The sequence below is a fragment of the Eriocheir sinensis genome, chromosome 37, assembly GCF_024679095.1.
Source record: "Eriocheir sinensis breed Jianghai 21 chromosome 37, ASM2467909v1, whole genome shotgun sequence".
Classification (NCBI taxonomy): Eukaryota; Metazoa; Arthropoda; class Malacostraca; order Decapoda; family Varunidae; genus Eriocheir; species Eriocheir sinensis.
Window position 1 is genome coordinate 12,451,571 of NC_066545.1, and position 23,808 is coordinate 12,475,378.

At 36.6% G+C, this 23,808-nt stretch overlaps 2 protein-coding genes across 5 annotated transcripts in view; both read right to left on the reverse strand.

Moving 5' to 3' along the window:
• Positions 1-2,276, reverse strand: part of LOC127008259 (histone H3.v1-like) — a 52,104-nt gene extending 49,828 nt beyond the window's left edge. The window contains exons 1-2 of one of the 4 annotated variants that reach the window (XM_050880028.1): positions 2,187-2,276; positions 220-1,341 (exon numbers count right to left, since the gene is read on the reverse strand). In XM_050880028.1, coding sequence (XP_050735985.1) covers positions 220-322 — 103 coding nt within the window. In that variant the 5' untranslated portion in view covers positions 323-1,341; positions 2,187-2,276. The remainder of the gene's footprint in view (positions 1-219; positions 1,342-2,186) is intronic. The other 3 variants (XM_050880032.1, XM_050880031.1, XM_050880029.1) reach the window with 3 other exon arrangements.
• A 2,337-nt stretch (positions 2,277-4,613) lies between these two features.
• Positions 4,614-23,808, reverse strand: part of LOC127008466 (uncharacterized) — a 44,988-nt gene continuing 25,793 nt past the window's right edge. Inside the window, exons 3-5 of the mRNA XM_050880612.1 lie at positions 22,293-22,583; positions 18,306-18,341; positions 4,614-9,229 (exon numbers count right to left, since the gene is read on the reverse strand). Coding sequence (XP_050736569.1) covers positions 9,085-9,229; positions 18,306-18,341; positions 22,293-22,583 — 472 coding nt within the window. The 3' untranslated portion in view covers positions 4,614-9,084. The remainder of the gene's footprint in view (positions 9,230-18,305; positions 18,342-22,292; positions 22,584-23,808) is intronic.

Consider the following 23,808-nt stretch of genomic DNA (forward strand, 5'->3'; position numbering starts at 1 on the left):
AGAAAACAAACACACGTAAAACAAATCAAGTAAAAAAAAATAAACAAATAAAACAGAACAAATGAATCAATAAAAAAAACACCGTAGAAAACAAACACAAATAAAACAATGAAAAATAAACAAATAAAATAAATGAAATAAATTAAAAAATAATACACAAAATAAAACACACAAACATGTCCTTCCTAAACAGCCCCAAACAGATGACGTCACACTCACCTGGCAGCCAATCACGGTCCAGTATCTCCTCCCACGGCCCCCCCGCCCCCCCCGCTGACCCCCCCACGGCGCCGCCTGACCCCAGCGACCCAAACTCTAACATGACCTCCTCTCTCTTCTCCCCCTTCTGTTTGTTTTTGTTTGTTTTTCTTCTTTTTCTATTTTTTTTATTTTTCTTCTGTAGTTTTTTTTATCCGTTTTTTCTGATTTTTTTTTGTTTTTTTATCCTTCGTCTCTTGTTTTCATTTTTCTTCTTTTCTTCTTTTGTTTTGTTTTATCTTCTATCTCTTTCTCTTTCTTTTTTTTCCTCTCCTCCGCTTTTTTTTTTACCTGTTCCTTCCTGTTTTCATTTTTCCTTTCTTTTCAATCGTCGTTTTCAGTTTCCGTCTTTCTTTCTTTGTTATCCTTTTATCTTTCTTTCTATCTCTTCCTGTCCATTGCTCCTGATAGCATTTTTCATTTATTTTTTATTGTTATTTCATTTTTGCATTTATTTGCTATCTTTTTCTTTTCCTTCTTTTCCTATTTGCTATTTTTTTCTTTCTTTTCTTATTTGCTATCTTTGTTCTTTCTTTCTTTTCTAATTTGCTATCTTTTTTCCGTTATCCTTCTTTTCTTATTCCATTCTGTTCCACGATTTGTTTTCCTCACCAGTCACATTGTTTCCTTGTCCTCTTATATCTTTATCTTAGCGTGCATTTTCTTCTTATGTGTTTACGTATACAATTATTTTTTTCCTTATTATTTTTGTTTTAGATTCAGTATGTTTGCGAGCGACAATTAAGTTTCCTTCTTCATTGTTTTCTGCCTTCCACTTTTTTTCAATTCGACTTTTTATTCGTATATTTCTTGCCTATTTTCCCTTTTCAGTTTCTCTGTTTGCATTTGTATATATTTTTTCACTTCCCTTTGCTTCAACTTGTGATTTCACGTTGTTTGGTCAGCTGTTCTCTCGTTGGTAATAACTATATTTGTTTTTCAAGATTTGCTTTTTCCTTTTTTTTCGAGTTTTCAGAATAGAGTATTTTCAATTTTCAAGGATATATATATTTTCTCTTATTTCCCTTTAACTGATACTATTTTTGTTTAGTTTTTTCTTGTGTGTAGTCTAGTGCACTTTAGCTAAATGAAGCATACAATATTATGTTTATTATGATTATTACAATTTACTATCATTATCATCACCAACAATAATAATAATAACAATGACACTAACGGTAATAGCAATAATAACAATAATAACAACGGCGACAATTTATATCTCATCAGTAGGCTATAATTAGTGCTTCATTTCGTATTAGTATTTAGTATGGTAATGACGAGAATTAAAACCTGACATTTGTATATTATTATTATTTTTTCTTGAGGGAAATACACGAACCGATGTTGTTGTTTTCATCATCGTCATTATCATCATTGTTGTCACCGTTGTTATCATCATCATCATTATCATTGTTATTAGTTTTATCATAGTGAGTGTGTGTATTACCGTTACTATTCTCATTGTTATTATTGCTGTTATTATTCTCATTACCACTATTAATATCCATCCCTCTATTATTAATATTGTTATTATTATTATTATTATCATCATCATTATCACCATCACTTTCACTGTAATACATTGTCACTATCATCACTATTCTCCTTCATTTGATATGGAAATTACGTACAGGTGTGTGTGTGTGTGTGTGTGTGTGTGTGTGTGTGTAAGTGTATGTATGTATGTATGTATGTGTGTGTAAGAGTGTGTGCGTGTGTGTGTAAGTGTATGTATGAGTGTGTGTGTAAGAGTGTGTACGTGTGTGTGTGTGTGTGTGTGTGTTACAATGGCCGAATCACCGAACACAAATCGCTTCGAAACACAAAACCTCACTGTTCCACCTCCGCCCGTCACTGTCAGCACGTCCAGGCGCCCTCACCGCACCCTAAACACCCCCTTCGTCACCCTCGCACCCGCCCCTCACCCCGGCCGTTGTTTGCACCCTCTCCCCTTTTGTCTACGGGGGCGAGAAGGAGGAGCGATATACCACCATGTCCAAGAGCTAGCGTGGCAGCCAGCATACTGAGACTTGAGGCCACGCCCGCTCTCTCTCTCTCTCTCTCTCTCTCTCTCTCTCTCTCTCTCTCTCTCTTGGTCGGTAGGCAAGTTATTATTGTCATCCTTCTCAACCATGGATCAGTATTATTATTTTTTACAGAGAGAGAGAGAGAGAGAGAGAGAGAGAGAGAGAGAGAGAGAGAGGTACTACGTTGTAATTACGAAAAGACATTGATAAGTGTATTTCGTTTTTTTTTCCCTTCTTTGTCCGTGGATAAATTATGGTAGAGAGAGAGAGAGAGAGAGACTGTGAGGTGGGGGAGGAGGAAAAGTGAATTAGCATGAAATATTTATAGAAGCATCGCTGTCCTGTTCTCTCTCTCTCTCTCTCTCTCTCTCTCTCTCTCTCTCACACACACACATAACGAATGGGTGTACTAATGTTTTAAATCGCCTCATTTTTCGTGTGTGTGTGTGTGTGTGTGTGTGTGTGTGTGTGTGTGTTCATAAAAACTACAACTTCCCATTTTCACTTGCACACACACACACACACACACACACACACACACACACACACACGCGCGCAACAAAAATCTTTAAATTACTGGGATTTGTGTTTTTTTACGTTCATTCTTTTTTTCTGGCAACAATGAATGCAAAGTTACGTGTTACAGTGTTGCCACATCTTACCTATGGTCTTGGGGCGGCCCTTGCGGAAGACTGTTGGGAACCTCATGGTGTGGAAGAGCTGGCAACACTGCTTTCTTGTTACCGCAGTAGTAGTAGTAGTAGTAGTAGTAGTAGTAGTAGTAGTAGTAGTAGTAGTAGTAGTAGTAGTAGTAGTAGTAGTAGTAGTAGTAGTAGTTCTATCGTATTGTTTTTAAGTCACTATCATCACTATCGTCACTATCATTATTATTAGTGTCATTATTATTATGATTCACCTTTATATTGTGTCATTATTTTCCCCACGAACTATCACCATCATCACCATACCATCTTCATCATCACCATTAGGGCACCACCATCACCATCACACCACCATCACTGCCACACCATCACCATCACCACACCATCACCACCACCATCACCATCACCACCACCTACAACACCACTTCTCTCCCTCACGACCATCAACATACTGAACACACACACACACACACACACACACACACACACACACACACACACACACACACACACTCTCTATGGCTTCATGTGTATTTGTTCCCGCCATAAACAAACAAACAAACAAACTAACAAAATTATGAATACATTAGCACGCATTCCACCTGTTTACTCCTGTTTTTCTTTATCAAATTAACACAAAGCAAAATAATAAGAATTCGCAAATGGATATGTATAAAAAACAAATAAACAAATAAGATATGCTAAATAAAAGTACTATTATGAATGTGTTTTTCTTCCTCGAATGCAAAACACACTCACCTGAAAACAATAAGAAAAGTGAAAGTCCGTATTAAATAAAGCTTTGTAAGTTCACCTGTGCTGGGTATGGTAGGTGTGAGAGGCAGATTGACAGGTAATGCGCCAGGTAACACACAGACATAGGCTATTTAGGCGAGAAAAATAATATACGGCTTAAAAAACAAAATATATCCTCTAACATTTTATTTCTCATCCATTTCTTATCCCTAAACTACCATACTCACTCCATCTTCTCAAATACATATACTAAAACAAAACAGAGAACCCAAACAATATAAATAATGAAAAAAATGAAAATATGTACCATCTAAACTCAACCAGTCTCGTAACAGGAAACAAACAAAGAACAACAACAAAAAAAAAAGATCAGCGTGTAATCCACTCCATCAAAGGCAGCTTACAGTGACGGTCATATACTAAGTTATTCGGATCTCTCTTTATCATAGTCAGCCTTTAATAGCCCCCCCCTCCCCGGAAATCCATCGTTTTCTGTGTGGCTTCCCGACAGGCTTTTGTTTCCATGAGCCCAGCCGGAATATATGAGCTCGTATTTTTTTGTAGTAGTAGTTTATTACGGGTATTATCGTAGTGGTGGCGGTGGTGGTGGAGGTAGAGGTGGTGGTGGTAGTAGTAGTAGTAGTAGTAGTAGTAGTAGATGTAATAGTAGTTGTAGTAGTAGTAGTAGTAGTAAAGACTGAGGTTATAAAAATTTGTAAAGTAGCTTATGGAGAAAAAAAACAAGAATAAGAAGAAAAAAGAAAGAAGGAATGAAAGAAAGAAGGAAAGGAAGAAAGAAAGAAAGAAACATAAAAAAATAGAAGAAAAAAGAAGAAAGATGATGATGAAGAAGAAGAAGAAGAACAACATCAACAACAACAGCAAGTAAGTAAATAAAACCACAATCCATTTTTTTATAACTTCAAGTATGTTTTTTTTTATGTTTATTTATGAATATAATTGTTCTCGTACAGTGAAGATCCATGAAGAGGAGGGAAGAAATGCGAAAAACGAAACTATAAAAAACGAGTAGATGAAAAAATGCAATGCAGGTTAGACATTTTTTAAAGACTAGATCTATTATTTATTTATCACATCAAAAACCATTAAGACACATTTGGAAACTCTAAGAAAAACGGTAACGGTAAAATATATTCGCAAAAGTGGGGTCAATTTTCTTTTCTACTCTTTTTTCCACTATTTTCCTTTCCCTTACCAATAAATCACAACAGAAACACTATCAAACCTTCGTCATTTTCTTTCCCTTTTCCGTAATTACTAAGTTCCTATTCTACTGTATTTTTTTGGTCATAGGAGAGAGATAGAGAAGTACAATAGTTACATCTACAATTGTTACCCATGTATTCAGTGGCTTCCCTTTTTCTATCTACGTCACTACTCAAAAGAAAACGGACACTACACTCAAGAGAAAACGGGGGAAGGGTTGAAAGGTTGGCATGATGTTTAGTAAAAATGAATTAATCTTGTTGTATAAAAAGTCTAAGTAGTTGTTGTTTTTTCTTATTTCTGATGTACAAAAACTAAAACATGTCTTTTTTTTACACTTTGCTGCAGTTTTGTGGTGTGTGTGTGTGTGTGTGTGTGTGTGTGTGTGTGTGTGTGTGTGTGTGTGTGTGTGTTAAAAGAAATACCTGCTTTCATTGTGCCTCATCATCCATATCATAGTAATTACGTAAGTCATTCTATTTTGTGCATCATCATCATCATCATCATCATCGTCATCATCATCATCACTATATTTAACTTTCTAATCAATTCATCAGGCACTTAACCATCACAATCATTATCATAACCTTCATCATTATCATCATCATCATCATCATCGTTATCATAATCTCAGAGGTGGTAGGTATACATATAAAGAGAGATAGAGAGCAAGAGACAATATAATGATAATATAAGTAGGAGGATCATATGTGTGTGGAGTTATAAGTAAAATGATGAATATAATATAAGTAGGAGCATCATATGTGTGTGAAGTTTTAAGTATAATGATCAATATAATGTAAATTGGAGCATCATATGTGTGTGGGTTTATAAGTATGATGAACAGCCGAGGTGAATGAATAAGTAATGAGTTTTAATTCATTCGACACGCGTGCAAGAGAGCGAGAAAGATTCATACACGAGAGAAAATAAATAAATAAATAATAGAAAAACACACACTTATAATCTACTTGCATAAAAAAAAGGGTTAACATTATTATTATTATTATTATTATTATTATTATTATTATTATTATTATTATTATTATTATTATTATTATTACTGTTGTTGTTGTTGTTATCATTATTTGTATTATTGGAATCGCACATTACTTTTTTCTTTCTTTCCATATCCAACATCCATAACTATTGAAAAAAAAAGTGTGTGTGTGTGTGTGTGTGTGTGTGTGTGTGTGTGTGTGTGTGTGTGTGTGTGTGTGTGTGTGTGTGTGTGTGTGTGTTTGTGTGTGTGTTTAAAGGGGGAGGGGGAGGTTGTTTGTGTAAAAGTAGTAATTTCTATACATTCATTTATCTTTTTTTTTCTTAAGCATACACGAACGCGAAAAAAAATATAATTAAGCTGAAAATCGTTGAAAAATATAGAATTCAATAGTATTTTTTGTCTTTTACTTTGTCTTTTTTTTTTCTTTGTCTTTTCTTTTGAACCTTTTATAGTTTTACTGAGCCTCAAAAAACAAGAAGAAACAGTAACATCAACAAGCGAGCATATGAACGGTTGCTAATCATAATGACTGAACGCTTCCACACATATTTAACTTTTTATAACGACAGTGTTAAGAAAAAAAAAATATTACACTCACAAACATCTTTTCTTCACTCGCAGCCTCTTTATAAGCCTACCAAACAACCTTGTGTACACCGAAGGCAGCCAGGCACACAGCTACGCCTACAGACACACGTACACACATATATACACACACATATGGAAACACACATACACGTACACGAAGACGGAGGAAACATTGTGGATCGTTATTTTCACCAACAACTCATTTTTCAGCGACATTTCATTTTCTTCATTAATTTTTTTTCATTGTTTTTATTCATATCTGGCACTCTGTAATGTCTTTCCTTCCTTCGTTTTATTTACTGACTCATATTTGCTTCTACACACACGCTATTTCACGACTTTGCATATTTAATCTTCTAATCTGTTTTTTTTTTCCCTCTCGCTCTCTCTTTTTTTCCTTGAACTCCATTCCTTCGGCTGTTTACATAATGCTCTGAGTAGAATTTGTATTTGACTTCATTATTTTCTCTTCTCAATGTACGTCAGTCGTGTATTTTGAGAGGTAAATATTTCAACTTAATTTCGAGTATGTTTTCACAAAATATATCTCAATACTTTACTTTCCTTTATAATCTTCATAAGTAAGATTAAAATTTGCTTCATATGAAAAAGAATGGCAAAGTAACAGTGCATTATTATTATTATTATTATTATTATTATTATTATTATTATTATTATTATTATTATTATTATTATTATTATTATTATTATTATTATTATTATTATTATTATTATTATTATTATTATTATTATTATTATTATTACTTCGTGTCATCATTACAGGCAGGAAGGTTTGTATGTCACATTCCATATCGTAGATAAATCAAGAAAAATATTTACTATTCGTGTGCACCGTTCCTTTCTATCTTTATATAAGTCATTATTCTCTCTTCGTGCAGTACAAGAATATAGAAAAGTCATCCTGGTTATTAAAAACGGTGAAGCATACAAAGAAAACGGTGTACGGTCCCTTAGAGAGAGAGAATGGGTTCAGCTTAACTACTGCACTAACTACTGCACTGAACGCTTTACTGACTTGAGCTCACAGGTTATTCGTTCCAAGCAAATTCGAAAAAGACAGAAAAATATTGGAGTTTCTTTCTAGGAGTGTAAACCCTTCCTACTCATCACTGTTCTTAATCTCCTATGTATATTTCCACGTATCTAGAGTATGTGCAAGCGATCCATTGTGTCAGGCTGCTGGTGGAGTTATCACATTAAAATAACATTGCTCATTTTTACTAATATCACCGACGGTAAAATTTAGTCTCCTACACAATAAGCCATTCAACTCTTACTACGTATTTTTACATTGTCTTTTGTTATATGTATTAGTCTTTTCATGTCTTATAAATTGCAATGTATAAGCTTGAAAGTAAAATAATAAATAATTGAGTAAATAGATGAATATTTTTTTTTACAACAAAGAAGAAAGCTCAAGGGCACAAAAAAGGAAACAATTATAAAAAAAGCCCGAACAAAACAAATGAATAAACAAATATATAAAGTAAGATAAAATTTCATGAAAAGTATGCAAGTATTTAAATATGCAAGGGAGAAAAAAATGTGAGAAAGTATCCAAAATGACAGTAATAAAAAGTAAATAAGAAGACTCACATGACAACCTTCAGAAAAAAAATGCAATATATTATAAAAATCCCTTTCCCATCCCATTCACAATATCCATTAATCATCTCCCCTTCCACCCGGCATCGCTCAGCCACGCGTGTCACAAAGGATCGCCTCTTGCATAATATTTCGTCACCGTGAAATAGAAAGGAGGAAGAAGAATTTTACCTTTGAGATACATGAGTGGAGGAAAGATATTAGGTTATTGTCTGCTGGAGGGAGGGAGGGAGGAATGGAGGGAAGGGAGGGAGGGATGGAGGGAGGGAGGGAGGGATGGAGGGAAAGGAGGAAGGGAGGGTGTGCGTTAAGAAAATGGAGAGGTCTGAGAAATTGAGGAAAACTTTGCTCAAAATAAAAAAAAAGGCAATCAGGAAAATGGCGAGAGAGAGAGAGAGAGAGAGAGAGAGAGAGAGAGAGAGAGAGAGAGAGAGAGAGAGATATGCGAAAAGAATATATCGCAAACTACAATATACATTACAAAATTCAACACCAAAATACGTTTCAGCAATAGTAATAATAATAATAATAATAATAATAATAATAATAATAATAATAATAATAATAATAATAATAATAATAATAATAATAATAATAATAATAATAATAATAATAATAATAATAATAATAATAACAATAATAACATTCACAAACCTCTACATTTTAAAATAGTCACACTGAACGCCTCCACAATACCTTTTTTTAATTAAACGCCTATCATTATTTTTCTTTACTAATCCCTTAACTCCTTTTTTTCTTACCCCTTCCCTTTACCCTCCCTTTCTTTATCAAATTTATCTTTACCTCTCTTCATCATTTATCCTCCTTTCTTATCTATCTTTATCCTCTCTTACTCCTCACTATCGCATGACTCCTCTTACTCCTCCTCTTTCATCCACTCCTCTTCCTCTTCCTCTTCTTCCGTTCCCCTGCGTCACTCCCCGCTGCTCGCTTCCTGTTTTTGTTGTTGTTGTTGTTCTTTTTCGTGCTGTTGTTTTTGGCTTTCCTGTTGTTGCTGTTGTTGCTGCACCTGATGTAGAGCAAACTCCGCCTCTTGGAAGGACGTTTCTACTGGTGATCTGTTGAGGGAAGGGAGGAAGGGAGGGACTGTTAGGAGGGAAGGAATGAAAGAGTAAATACAGCCATTCCCACAGTCATGCTTATATACAACTAACCTCTCTTCCTTTTTCAATATAATTCCTGTCTGATTCTAATAATTGACTTATCTATTTATCTATTTATTGGCGTTATCTATCTGAAATTTCTGCTTTAGTTTTAGTTTTTTTTATGTGTTTTTAATTTCTTTCTTCTGTCTTATAATAATTTTCTTGCTACTTCTCTGTTTATTGGCTTATTTTTTTTATTTCTCTAAAGTTTCTAGTCTAGTTTTAATCCTTTTTTTTTTGTCTTTGTGTTCCTTAATTTCTATCTTCTGTCTTATATTCATTTTCTTACTACTTCTCTGTTTATTGACTTATTTTTATCTATGTAAAGCTTCTGGTTTAGTTTTAATCTATATATACGTTCCTTAGTTCCTATCTCCTACTCTTATATTCATTTTATTTCTTCTCAACATTTGCTAAGCTACTGTGCTCTATTATCTACTCTACCTATACATACTTTAGCAATATAATGTATTTTTCTACTTTTTTACATTATTACTATTTTTAACATGTTTGAGCCAAGTATTTACATAGCTAGAGGTAGAAAATGTAAAAGAAGTTAAGAAAAAAATGAGAAATGGGATAAGAAGAGAAGTAGGAGAGCATTAAGAAGAAAGATTAAAAGTATCTCTACTTAAAAATGTGTTCTAACTAAACAGATTTACATTATAATTACGACAACTTCACATATTTATTATTCATGTAACTCTGTCACGCTTACGATTTACTTTACAAATGAGATAGAGAGGAAAAGAAAGAAAGAAAAAAAAAGAAAAAAAGTGAAACAGATAGATAGACAGATAGATAGATAGAGAGAGAGAGAAAAGGAGAGAATGATAACAACCTACATATATAATCATAACTATATATATCACATAAACCACAACACTACCAAATAGCTGCCAATCTTGCTCTAAAATGTATCTCACTATAAATACTAAATCCTTCTACGTCTTTCGCAACATGCCATCATATATATAAAGAAAGAAGCTTATGATAATTATGCGCATAGACAAACTATTTACACTTGCTCAATCGTGACCATATAATGATGAGAATTAGTGCTGCCATGCAGAATTATTGCTCGATATGTGCAGAGAGAGAATTATAATGAACGTAATAATTATCAACAGGGAAGGTAAGAGAAGAGAGTAAGGGGAAGGAAACGAAGATGAAAGAGGGCAAGGAAAAGGAAAGAAAATAAGGAGGAGGAAATAGAAATGACAGTAGATGGAAAGGGAGGAAAGGGAAGTAAATTAGAGAGAGAAGAGAAAGGAGGGCAAATGAAAGGGAAGAAGGAAGATAAAAAGAGAGAGAGAGAGAGAGAGAGAGAGAGAGAGAGAGAGAGAGAGAGAGAGAGAGAGAGAGAGAGAGAGAAATACTTTATACATTTTAATACATACTTGAAAGGAGATGATTACATAATTAGACAATAACTTACGCCAGGCATCGTGAAAAGGCTTTATTTATGCGGTGATGATAGCAGTAATTATAAAAAGGTGGAGTGGTTCTGCATAGTGTTTTTTTTTAATATGTGTGTGTGTGTGTGTGTGTGTGTGTGTGTGTGTGTGTGTGTGTGTGTGTGTGTGTGTGTGTGTGTGTGTGTGTGTGTGTGTGTGTGTGTGCCTTGGACGCTGTGGTGGAAAGTGCAATTCCAAAACTAATATAAACTTTTCCTCGGCGAAAGTGCAGACAAGACGAGACGAAGGAATATTTTTGGGTGCTAAGAATGACGATAAGAAAAAAGAAAAAAAAGAATAGACCTGACGCTTCCGTGAAAATCCCCCCACAATAATAATAATAAAAATAAAAATAATAATAATAACAATGGTCATACTAGTGCAATCAAGAGCAGTGGGAGCGGAGGTAAGCGGTTAGCGAGCAAGCGGGCAGGTCAGGGGGATCAAAACAATTCCGCTTGAAAAAAAGTCTACGCTGCCGCCGTGCCGCGTTTCACTAACTCCACGCCCCGCCGAGAGTCACGTCCCCCGCTGATGAGTGGAACGAGCATTACCTTCCTGCGTGCTCCGTTTTCTTTCACTCAGCGCGGCCCTCAGGAGCAGGTTCAGCTTTCTCCACACGGTGTGTTGAACTATATGGTTAATGATTACATGATTCGCTTTCCTCACTTGCACCTTCCACAGCGGGTAGGTAGGGTATGGAAATATAAATTGTGCTTCTTTTTTCCTGGTTTTCTTTTCCATATTTATTCATTTACGAGGATATTAAGTTTCGTCAATGGTGAAAGAAAGATAATTTTGCATATGGTTTTCTTACACCCCTTTCCCTTTCATCTTAAAAAAAACAAGAACATGTGTGTCTGTTTTGCCACTTCTCGTTTTTCTGCAAGATTACGAGGTGATATATTAGTTTTAAAAAGAGAGAAGGAACACCAAGATATTTTTTACAGCAATATACGACTTCACTGCATGTTAGGATGTCCTTACGTTCCTGCTTCTTATTTTGCTAGTTTTCATTATCATGCAATGTTAAGAAGATGATATTTCAGGTTCATAAAGAGAGAAGGAACACTAAGATATTTTTACAACAATATACGACTTCACTGCAAGCCACGATATCGTTACGTTACTGTCCTTTCATGTTTTTTTTTTCTTTTTCTCCATTTTCTTTCTTTTAACTTTCTTTCACGGTCTCTTGCCATGCCTCAGAGGTGTTCCGCAGAGCTCGTCTACACAGGGAAAGAATACGTATGTGGGTTTACTGTGTGGTGGTCCGCTTACTCTTTCACCTCACGTTAAGTAAAACAATAATTAGGCAAAATTACATCCATCCTTGTCTACGTGGGCCTGCTGTGTTCCGGTCCGCTTACTCTCTCACGGCACGATTCTTTAAGTAAAACATTAATAAGGCAAAACTACATCCAACCTTGTTTACGTGGGCTTGCTGTGTCCGGGTTTGCTTACTCTCCCACGTCACGTTTCTATTAAGGGAAAAAAAAGAGTAAGTAAAAATATATTCCGCCTTATCTGCACTGCGCTTTTTCTTTTCACTAACAGCGGAGCTCAGGTTCAGCTTAAACTTGATGGGCCTTTTTTGTCTTTTCTTTTTTCCGCTTTTTAGTTTTAGGCTTTCAAAGTTTACGTGCATTTATTTAATATATGGTTTAGGCTTTCAAATTTTATGTGCACTTATTTAATATATTTTCACTGTACGCACACACGCTTTTCCTTGGCCAACAAAATATATCGCACTTAGAAAAAACGGAAAAGAGGGAATGAAGTTCTTCTCATCGCAGGATATTTGTAGGATATTGTCACCTTCTATTGATTTTTCCCTTACAATTCTTTTTATCTGTCATGTCTGGCACTTCGTAACGTCCTTGTTATTTGCTTCTACTGAACGGGTTACACACAAGCTCTTCTCACTTCTTTGTAAATTTACTCTTCAAAACTGTTCCTCTCTCTCATGTTTTTTTCTTGAACTCTAATCCTTCAGGTGTTTTACTTTTCTTGGCAAACAAAATCCAATGCAATTTGGTGAAGAAAAACAAGACAGAAAACAACGCAACAAGCAAATACACTCCTCAGTTGTCTATTATGAAAATCTCCTTTTTTTTTTAAAGCAAAGGAAGCAGCTCAAGGACAAAAAAACAAAAAAAAAAAACAATGAAAACAAGCCTGCTGATCACTGCTGCTATATAAAAGAGTAAAGAGGAGTGGTCGAAAGGGAAGTCAATTTCGGGAGGAGAGATGTCCTGATACTCTCCTTATTACAAAACAACGAAAATTACTCCTTACCATCAAACAACATCATAAAAGTATATTACCCCTTATAATTAAACGTCACCAGTAAATCCCTTCCATGCGTTCTCTCGTGCATCTACGTAAAAAAAAGACTAAGAACGAATGCATTGCTTCTCTTAAGACATCCAATTCTCGCCTTCACTTCGGCCTGTGTGATCTACGTGGTAAGTGGCCTCCAGACGGGGTGAGGGGGTGAAGGGGTGAAGGGGGAAAGGCGTGGTAAAGAAGAGAAGTATGGATTAAGAAGGGAAGGATTTGGGGGTGCAAGAGTGGGATACGAGGGAAAAGGAATGAGGGATAAGGTTAAAAGAGAAGAGGTGAAGGGGGATAGGAGACAGGAATAAACAGTAAGGAGGCAAAGGATTGGGATGGAAGGGGAAATGGGGAAAAGGAGAGAGGGGATGAAGAAAGAAGGGTCTGGGGTTAAAAAAAGGGTGGGGGAAAAGGAGGGTAAGGGGAACGGGGGAGAGGAACGAAGGATAAGGAGGCAAAGGATTGGGATGGAAGGGGTGATGGGGGAGGAAAAGAAGCGAGGGGGTAAGAAAATAAGGATCTGAGGTTATAAAAAAGGGTGAGGGGAAAGGGAGGGTAAGGGGAAAGGAGGTAGAAACGAAGGGTAAGGAGGCAAAGGATTGGGATGGAAGGGGAGATGGGGAGGAAAAGAAGCGAGGGGGTAAGAAAATAGGGATCTGGGGTTATATAAAAAAAAAAAGGGTAAGGGGAAAAGAAGGGTAAGGGGTAAGGAGGGCAAGAGGTTTGAAGGGGCAGTCTAACGCTCTTTCTTTGGATATCACGATGTTGAGGGTGGGACATGATGCTCTCTGTCTGTCTGTCTGTAAGTCTGTCCTAATCTTTCTATCACTACTTGTCTATCCATTGGTCTGTCTGTCAATGCCTCGGCAAGAAGGGATCGGTCTGCGTCTGTCTGTCCGTCTCAATGCCATTCTGCTCCTCTCTAAGTCTATCTGCTTTAAGGTTTGCTGGTCTATTCATAATTCACGTTACCTGAATGTCGGTTTGTCTTTATCTATTTCATCCACCTGTTGGTCATTCAATCCACACGACTATCTATTAATTAACCTGTCCATACGTCTCCTCATCTGTCTCTACGTCTTTCCATCTGTCTGTCAGCCCAAGCTACCTTTCCATTCGTCTCTTTAACTGTCTATCATTTCGTCCATCAAACCACTCTGTTCCTTTATCTGTTTATCAGTTTCTACGTACGTATGCTCCTTTTTCAAGCCAGTTACTTCCTTTAACTATCTATGTGTCAGTTCGTTAGTCATCCTTTCCGTCCACCAAGCCAGTCGGTCACCAGTCTATAGGTTGACAAGCACATTTAGAACTAGTGGAGGAGGAGGAGGAGGAGGAAGTGAAGTTGGAGGGATTGAGATGGAGAAGGTGGTGGATGTGAAGGCGTAGGAAAAAGAGGAGGTGGAGGTGGAAGAGGAAGAGAAGGAGGTGGAGGAGGTGGAGATACATGTATATAATTTTGCGCATGCGTGATTCCGTGACAATGGAGAGAGAGAGAGAGAGAGAGAGAGAGGAAAAAATACACTTACGCGAAATGGCACCAAAATCTCTCCCTGTATCCCTCCCTCCCTTCCTCCTTCACTCCACTCTTCTAGGGAGGAGGAGGAGGAGGAGGAAGGGGAAAGAGGAGGAGGGGAAGAGGGGAGGTACCACATGGATCACACACTCAAGGGCTGTGAAGGGAGAGAGAGGAGAAAATCGCTCGTGAAGGCCATCATCATCACCATCACCACCATTGTCATCACCATCATTATCACCATTATCATGCCATTACACCATTCCATTTTTATTCCATTCCATTCCACCATTCCTTTATCATTCCATTCCACCATTCCTGTATCATTCCATTCCTTTATTATCATTCCATTCCACCATTCCTGTATCATTCCATTCCTTTATTATCATTCCATTCCACCATTCAATTTTCATTCCATTCCATTCCACCATTCCTTTATCATTCCAGTCCACTATTATATTATCATTCCACTTCACCATTCTCGCCATCATTATCATTCCATTCCACCATTCCATAATCATTCCATTCCACCATTCCACTTTCATTCCATTCCATTCCACAACTCCATTATCATTTCATTCCACCATTCCACTTTCATTCCATTCCATTTCACCATTCCATTAACATTCCATCCATTCCATCATTATTATTGCATTCCACCATTCCATTATCATCAATCCCCATTCCTCATTCCTCATTCACAATTTGGAGGTTTGAGGAAAAAGGTGAGGGAGAGAATGCGTGGGAAGGGGAATGGAAGGGGAAGAGGAAAGGCAGGGAAAGGAAGGGGAGTAGAAGAGGAGAGGAAGAGGAAGGGGAAACAAGTCACAACCATCATCATTCTCATCACTATCATCATTCACCATTTGGGGGTTGAGGAATGAGGTGATGGGAAGAAAGGGAAGGGAAGGAAGAGGAAAAGGAAGAGGAAACAATCACAGTTTTTCTCACTACCATCACAATCATCCTGTTAGTACACACACACACACACACACACCCACACACACACACACTTAGGGTTCATCATCTTCGTCATCATTATCACTCTCATTTTCACCATCAATACCAAGACAGTATGAGAGGGTAAGGGATAAGGTTATAAGGATAGGGAATAGGTATACTCAGACAGGATTCACCATCACCACCATCACCATCACCACCATCATCACCATCACTATCACTAAAATCACCATCCTCTCTAAAGTCACCAGCCACAATCACCATCACCACCACCACCACCATCATCATCACCACCATCACCGTTACCACCATCACCATCACTATCATCACCATCACCATCATCACCATCAGCAGAACGTCCAGGCCCTTTGTTTTGTTGTTTTTGTTGTTGTTTAATTGTTTGATTGATTGTTCTGTTGATGGTTCCTTTGTTGTTGTTATTGTTTTTTTTCCGGTAATTTGTTTTTTTGTTTGTTTTGTTTTCCTGTTCGTTAGTCTTTGTATTGATGGAATTGTTTTTTAATGGACTTGTTTTTTTGTTTTTTTTCATTGTGTTCCCTTTATTTCTTCATTATTTGGGGGTTTCATGTATTTTTTTTTTTTTTGTCTATTTTGAGTTAACTTTTTGGTTCCTTTTTAATTTTCGTCTTTCTCTCGCTTTTTTAAAATCCTCCATTATTCATTATTACTCCAATTCTTTTTCATTCTCTCTTCTGTATTATTTTACGTGTCTTTTTTTTTTTTACAGCTATGGAGACAGTGCAAGGGCGTAATGAAAAAAAAAAAAAAAAAAAAAGCCCGCTACTTACTGCTCCAGAACAGAGGTTAAAGGAGTGTTCGAAATCAGAGGTCACTTTCGGGAGGAGAGGTGTCCTGATACCCTCCTCTTGAAAGAGTTCAAGTCTAACTAATTTACTCACTTATGAACAAATTTTGAGCTAACTTTTTTTTGTGGGTCCTTTTCAGTCTCAGTCTTTCTCTCGCTCTTTAAACCCGTCATGGATCATTTTACGTTCGCGTTTGTCTAACTAATTTACTCGCTTATGAACAAATGACTCGCATATTTATTGGTTTACTAAGCGAATAAATCATACTCTTTCCTGGCCATATCATTAGTCTTTCCCTCGCTTCTTAATGAACACGTATTGCATTATTTAAACGTTCGCATTTGTCTAACTAACTCACTCATAAACAACTGACTCGCACATTTATTGATTTAACGGACTGATCATATAATAATAATCTTCATTAACCTCTTTCATTAAACTCTATTAGTCTGAGATTTTTCACGTCTTGTGTTACTTAACGTTCGTACTTATCTAGTCAACTTACTTATGAAAAACTGTCTCACACTTATAATGGTTAAACTGATTGGACGTATAATAACAACCTTCACTGTCCCCTTCATTAAACTCTATGGGTCTATCGTCACTCACGTCTGGTATGACTTTACGTTCGCACTTATATAATCAACTTAATTATGAAAATCTGATTCGCACTTATAATGGTTAAACTGACTGAACGTATAATAACAATCTTCACTGTCCCCTTCATTAAACTCTATCGGTCTGTTGTTCCTCACGGTTTGTATTACTTATCATTTGAACTTCCCTTATCAACTTACTTATGAACAGCTAACTCGCACTTATAATGGTTAAACTGACTGAACGTATAATAACAATCTTCACTGGCCCCTTCATTAAACTCTATCGGTCTGTTGTTACTCACGATTTGAATTATCTATCGTTTGAACTTCTCTTATCAACTTACTTATGAACAACTGACATGCACTTATACTGGTTAAACTGAACGTATAATAACAATCTTTGCTATCCCCTTCATTAACCTTTATCGGTCTGTTGTCTGTTGTTATTATTTATCATTTGAACTTCCCTTATCAACTTACTTATGAACAACTGACATGCACTTATATTGGTTAAACTGATTGAACGTATAACAATAACCTTCACTATCCCCTTCATTAAACTTATTATGAACTTCTTCTTATGAACTTCTTACGAACTTTTTACGAACAACTGACATGCACTTATATTGGTTAAACTGATTGAACGTATAACAATAACCTTCACTGTCCTCTTCATTAAACTTTATCGGCTTATCTCCATTGGCTTATCGGAAAACAAGTCAACCAATCACCGCCTTGCATGTCACAATATCAATTTACGTTACAGCGCAGCGAAGAGAAGAACAAAACCGGTAACAACAATACGATATAAGATAAAAAGTGGCTGCCTCATCAGTATTTAATTTTGACGGATGAGAATGAAGAAAAAAAAGGAAAACAAATAGTAAGCACACACTGTAAAAAAAAAAATAATAATCATGTGCATTGAAAAAAAATACATAGGAACACACGGTGAGTTAGTGAGTGAGTGAGTGAGTGAGTGAGAGCGTGTGCGTGTGTGTGTGTGTGTGTGTGTGTGTGTGTGTGTGTGTGTGTGTGTGTATATGTAAATCTAGGTATGAATGTGCAACAGTATACGTAAATGTAGTTAAGTATGTTTGTATGTGTGTGCGTGAGTGCGTGTGGGTATTAGTAGTAAGCGTAAGTACCCTCAGATGTGTCGGTACGTACGAGTATAGTAGCTGAGGTGTGTAGGTGTGTAGGTGCTAGGAGTTCAGGTGTGTGTGAGAGCAGGTGTGTGAGCAGGTGTGTGAGAGAGACAGTGGGTATTTAGCGAAGCATCATTAATCGTACCTCTTAATGTTTTCAGTGTTCACATACCCCACGCGGCTGAAATATGGAGTCGAGTTCATTTCTGGGGCAAGGGACGAGGAGGGGGAGGAGGAGGAGGGAAGGAGAGGAAGAAATGCTAATATTAAAAGGATAAGGAAGATGACTTGCGTGGCTTATGTTAATTTATGAGGCCAGTAGGAGAAGGAGGAGAGGAGCAAGAAGGAGGAGGAGGGAGGGAGAGAAAGGAAAGAAAGAGATGGTGAAGTTAAATGGATAAGGAAGATGACATGAGTGGCTTATGTTAATTTATGAGGCCAGTAGGAGAAGGAGGAGAGGAGCAAGGAGAAGGAGGAGGAGGACGGAGGCAGAGAAGGAAAGAAAGAGATAAAGTTAAACGGATAAGGAAGATTTTGTTATGTTGATTTTTGAGGCAATGAGAAAGAAGGAGGAGGAAAGGAGAGGAAATAAAAGGAAGAAGAAAGGAAGGTGGGTTGTGTTAATTTTTCAAGCAAGAACGAGAAATAAAAAGGGACAGAAAGGAGAGAATGGAATGGGTAATACTAAACGGTTAAGGGAGTGGGTATAGTTGTTTAGTTAATGTCTGTGGCAAGGAGGAAGAAAGAGGAGCAGAAAAGTAGATAAAAAGAAAAATGGTAAAAAAATAAACATGTAAGAAAGGAAATATTGATGTAAAGAAGTAATGAATGTAGTTTGAAGGGATGAGAAGGAAGAAGGAAAGAGAACAGAAGGATGAAAAAGTAAAGGGGTGGAACGAAGGGAGGGGCGGAGGAGAAGGGTCGTGATGGACAAGTGGAGGGGACGAAGGTGGAGTTTGACAAAGAAAAGTTTACACACGTACTTTCCTACTTCGCTGACTTTCTCCACTGCTGGGTTTTTTTTATTTTTTTTTATTCACCACAAAATATATTATTCTTTTGTTCTTGTATTATGAACTATTTTCGTCCATATTGATGAAGCTATTTACAGATCCAATCGATAATTATTTTTTTTATATCATGCTTTATTATTCCTTACTCTATTTTGTCTTTAGTTTCTTATTTCCAGAGTTATATTTTACTCAATTATTTCTTTATTATCCTTCATATATTCTTTACTATTATATTTATCTAGTTTACTACTGATCCATTATTTCTTTTTTCATTTATCTTTCCTCCATTACTTTATTTTATTCACTTTTATTGCCATTTTATATTTTCTTTGTTCTTTTTTTTCATTCTTTAAATCATATCATTATTTTTTTTGTGTGGAAAACTACGCGTGTAAACCATTCTTTCAAGGTGAGGGGTTAGGAATTTAAATATGGCGGGGATTTAAAGATGGCGGCCACGGTGACGTCACGAGGTACACACATGACTGGCTCCAGGTAGGTACACACAGGTATAGCTGACATGTACGTACTGACACACAAACAGACACACACATAGCAGTTAAAACAATGACACACACACACAGGAATGTTATCGTGCACTCAACTCTTATGTGTGTGTGTGTGTGTGTGTGTGTGTGTGTGGTTACTATTGTGAAGAATCCTCAAACACACACACGCACACACTCAAACACCCACCCACACACACACACACACACACACACACACACACACACACTCCCTGAAAGAAAGGGGTGTGAGTACATGACATGACATAGACACAATAACAAACATTTACAAATATTTACAGAAACATTTACATGGCTTCGTAAAAAAATGAAAAACCTAGCCAAATAACTATATCACAGGAATGCATTATCGTATATCATTATTATTCACAGCATGCAATTTTAAAAGACAAATAATAGGTTGCAGAAATATTTGAGAGAAAGACATATTTTTAGGGAAACAAATTAAACTTATATATACACAAATACGGAAAGGCAAGCATAGGAGTGATATTATTAGAAGCATATATATTTTTTTAAGAGATATAATTAAATGAAAAATATATATACAATTGAGAAGACATAAGCATGAGATGGGATTATAAGAAGTAGATGATATATATTTTTAGGAAAGAGAAAACAAATTAAAAAAAACTATATACACAAATAAAGAAAGGCAAGCACGAGATGATAACTAAAAGCATAGAATATATTAATTAAGAAAGAGAAACAAATTAAAACTATATATATACAACTGAGGAATAGTAAGGATGGAAGATGATATTAAAAGAAGCCCATAACATTTTTTTTTCTTCTAGTAATACAGAAAGGTAGACGTACAAGAGAAATTCCAGTCTAATAGTAAATAACAATAGATAAATAAAGAGCATAATGGAGAATATCGTAAAGAATATCGTAAAAATAAGAAGCATACAGGAAAAGGAAACATTACAAAAAAGCTAAGTAAGAAAAATATATATTTCATTAACAAGGAAGGAAAAAAAAATAAAGGAAAAAATAAACACGAATAGGTCTAGTAGAGAGTTAAGAAAGAGAAATTCGTAAATAAAAAACAATAAAGTAATAGAAGTAATAGAACGGAAAGAAAACAAAGCAAAACAAAAAGGAGAATTAAGTCGGAAAAAAACAAATTAAACACATATGAAGTAGTAACAGAACTGAAATAAAAAAAAATAAAAAAAAGAAATAGAGAGAAAAAAAGGAAAGTTCAATTGGAAAAAAAGAGGAAAATTTAGTCAGAAAAGAAGAAAAAAAAAGAAATCGAAAAAAAAAATTTAAAGTTCAGTTGGAAAAAAAGAGAGAAAGTTTAACCGAAAAAAATAACTAAAAACATATGAAGTAGGAGTAGAACCGGTTTAATAGTACGGAGAGAAAAAGAAATATATAGAAAGAAAAAAAGGTTGAGTGAGTGAGTTTTGCTGGAAAGTTGAAAGCGGAAATAATTACTGGAGAAAATTGCTTCGGGGGGAGGGAGAGGTAAAGGCCGGAGGAAAGGTGGAGGAGAAACCAAGGGAAAGAAACAGACTTAGAGAGAAAAAAAAAATAAGTCTCAGTTTATTAGTATACGAAGAGGAAAATGGAGGTAGATAGCAATAAACAAAAATATGAAAGAAGACAAAAATGGCACCAGAAGAGAAGAAAAAACGAGAGAAACTATGGAGACAAATGTAGAGGGAAATGTAGACAGGCACCAAGAGGAAAACAAAAACAAGGAAAAAAGAAAAGAAAGAGGGAAAGGAAAACAAAAACAAGGAAAAAACAAAATAAATAGGAAGAGGAAAACAAAAACATGGAAAAAACAAAAGAAAGAGGGAAAGGAAAACAAAAACAAGGAAAAAACAAAATAAAGAGGGAAAGGAAAACAAAAAACAAGGAAAATAAAAGAAAAAGGAAGAGGAAAACAAAAACAAGGAAAAAACAAAAGAAAGAGGGAAAGGAAAACAAAAACAAGGAAAAAAGAAAAGAAAGAGGAAGAGGAAAACAAAAACAAGGAAAAAAGAAAAGAAAGAGGAAGAGGAAAACAAAAACAAGGAAAAAACAAAAGAAAGAGGAAAAGGAAAACAAAAACAAGGAAAAAAGAAAAGAAAGAGGGAAAGGAAAACAAAAACAAGGAAAAAACAAAAGAAAGAAGAGGAAAACAAAAACATGGAAAAAAACAAAAGAAAGAGGAAGAGGAAAACAAAAACAAGGAAAAATGAAGAGCAAGAGGAAAGGTGAAGGAGAAACAGGAGGGAAAAAAAACATAAAGAGAGAAAAAGATACGAATACAGTTTTGAAATATTACTATACAAAGAGCCAAATGGAGTAGCCATGTAAAGGAGGACAAAAAAAAAAAAAAACAGAAGAGATAAGAGAAACAACTAGAGAATAACAAATGGAGGAAAGCAGCAAGAGGAAAAAAAAAAAGAACAAAAGAAACCAAAAAAAAAAGAATGAAAGAAAACAAAAATCGAACACCAACAACAACCACAAAAAAAACACCACAAAGAAAGACAAGACAAAAAACAAAAACAATAATCAGCAGCAAATTGATAGATAGATAGCAAGACAGTCAGCAGGAGGCCAAGATAGGTAGTATAGAGAGGTCATCACCTTGCCGGGGGGGCGAGGGGGGGGGTCCGTTCCAGGGGGGGCAGAGCAGTCCTTCTCGCTGATAGCACGTCGGGGAGGGAGGCGGGGGCGAGGAGGAGGTGGGGTTCGGGGGCGTGGAAGGGGGGGAGGGAGGAGGGGTGGGAGGGGTAGGAGGGGTGGGACCATTGCCTTCCTCCATCCCCCATGCCTCCTCCTCCTCCTACTCCTCCAAAGCCGCCTATCACTCCTATTCCTCCTCCTCCTCCTCCTCCTCCTTCATCTCCTCCTCCTCCTCCTCCTCCTCCGTCTCGCCTAGGTCCAACACAAGTCCCCATTACCAGCAAGCCTGATAAAGCATTCTCTGCTACTATTGTTTTTTTCTTTCATTCTTTCTTCTCTTCCTAACCTGAATTGGCAATGGCTTTACTTTATCCTTATCGTTATTTACTGTTGTTTTTTCTCTCTCTGCTGCACTGCTTGCTAATTGAATGTTATGAAAGGCAAAAATGTTGGCATGAATTAGTTATGATAACATAATCAGTCTCATGTTTGAAAACTGGATCAAAACTGTCTCTGTGATCTAACCTAAAGTTGACATCTGGCAAACACTTGGCTGCTACACTACCGCGCGTGGCTGGCTGTGTGCTGAGTGTGGCGGTGTGGCGCGCTGGGGTGTGGCGCTGTGTGTGTGTGTGTGTGTGTGTGTGTGTGTGTGTGTGTGTGTTCGTGTAAATCGCTGCAACATGCATAATATTAAATATCAATTATATAAGATTATTTAAATTGAAACTATACATATATATATATATATATATATATATATATATATATATATATATATATATATATATATATATATATATATATATATATATATTCATGCCATAAATCTGTCAGCTAATTACTTTAAAAATGTCTTTAGGAAATATTTGCACAATATAAAAAATGAGCCTCGCCTACACTATCCAGCACCAGGAGGCAGCACCACGAGCACAGGACAAGGTCACTACGTATGGTGGACCACGACGCTACGAGGCTACGGCTGGATGCTGCTACGAGGCCAGAGTGTGAGGGTGTGTGGGTGGTGTGTGGCGGCCCCTACCAAGGTGTGCTGCGGGATGTACTGGTGAGCTGTTGTACTGGTGGTGGTGGTGGTGGTGGTGGCGGTGGTGTGTGTATGAAGGGTACCAGACTGTTATTACACGTACTTATAAGAGGAGTGCCGTTATTACGAGTACCGTCACTACGAGTACTGCTTTGGCGTGCGCTGTTATCTCGGTGACGGAGCACGCTACGCTACACTACGTCCAACACACGTTATAATTACTACATCGTCTGCCGCGTTACAAAGACGGGACACACAACAAACCTTTACATTAAGTCCTTTCGTGACGCTGAATGAAGGGACGAACAGCGATTGATGATGGAGGCGCCGGACGGGTTATTTGACGTGTGTGTGTGTGTGTGTTAATGTATCCGTCACACATCCTTCCTTATCTTCATCACGACACGGAATCTCGACGTTCTTTTGTTATTA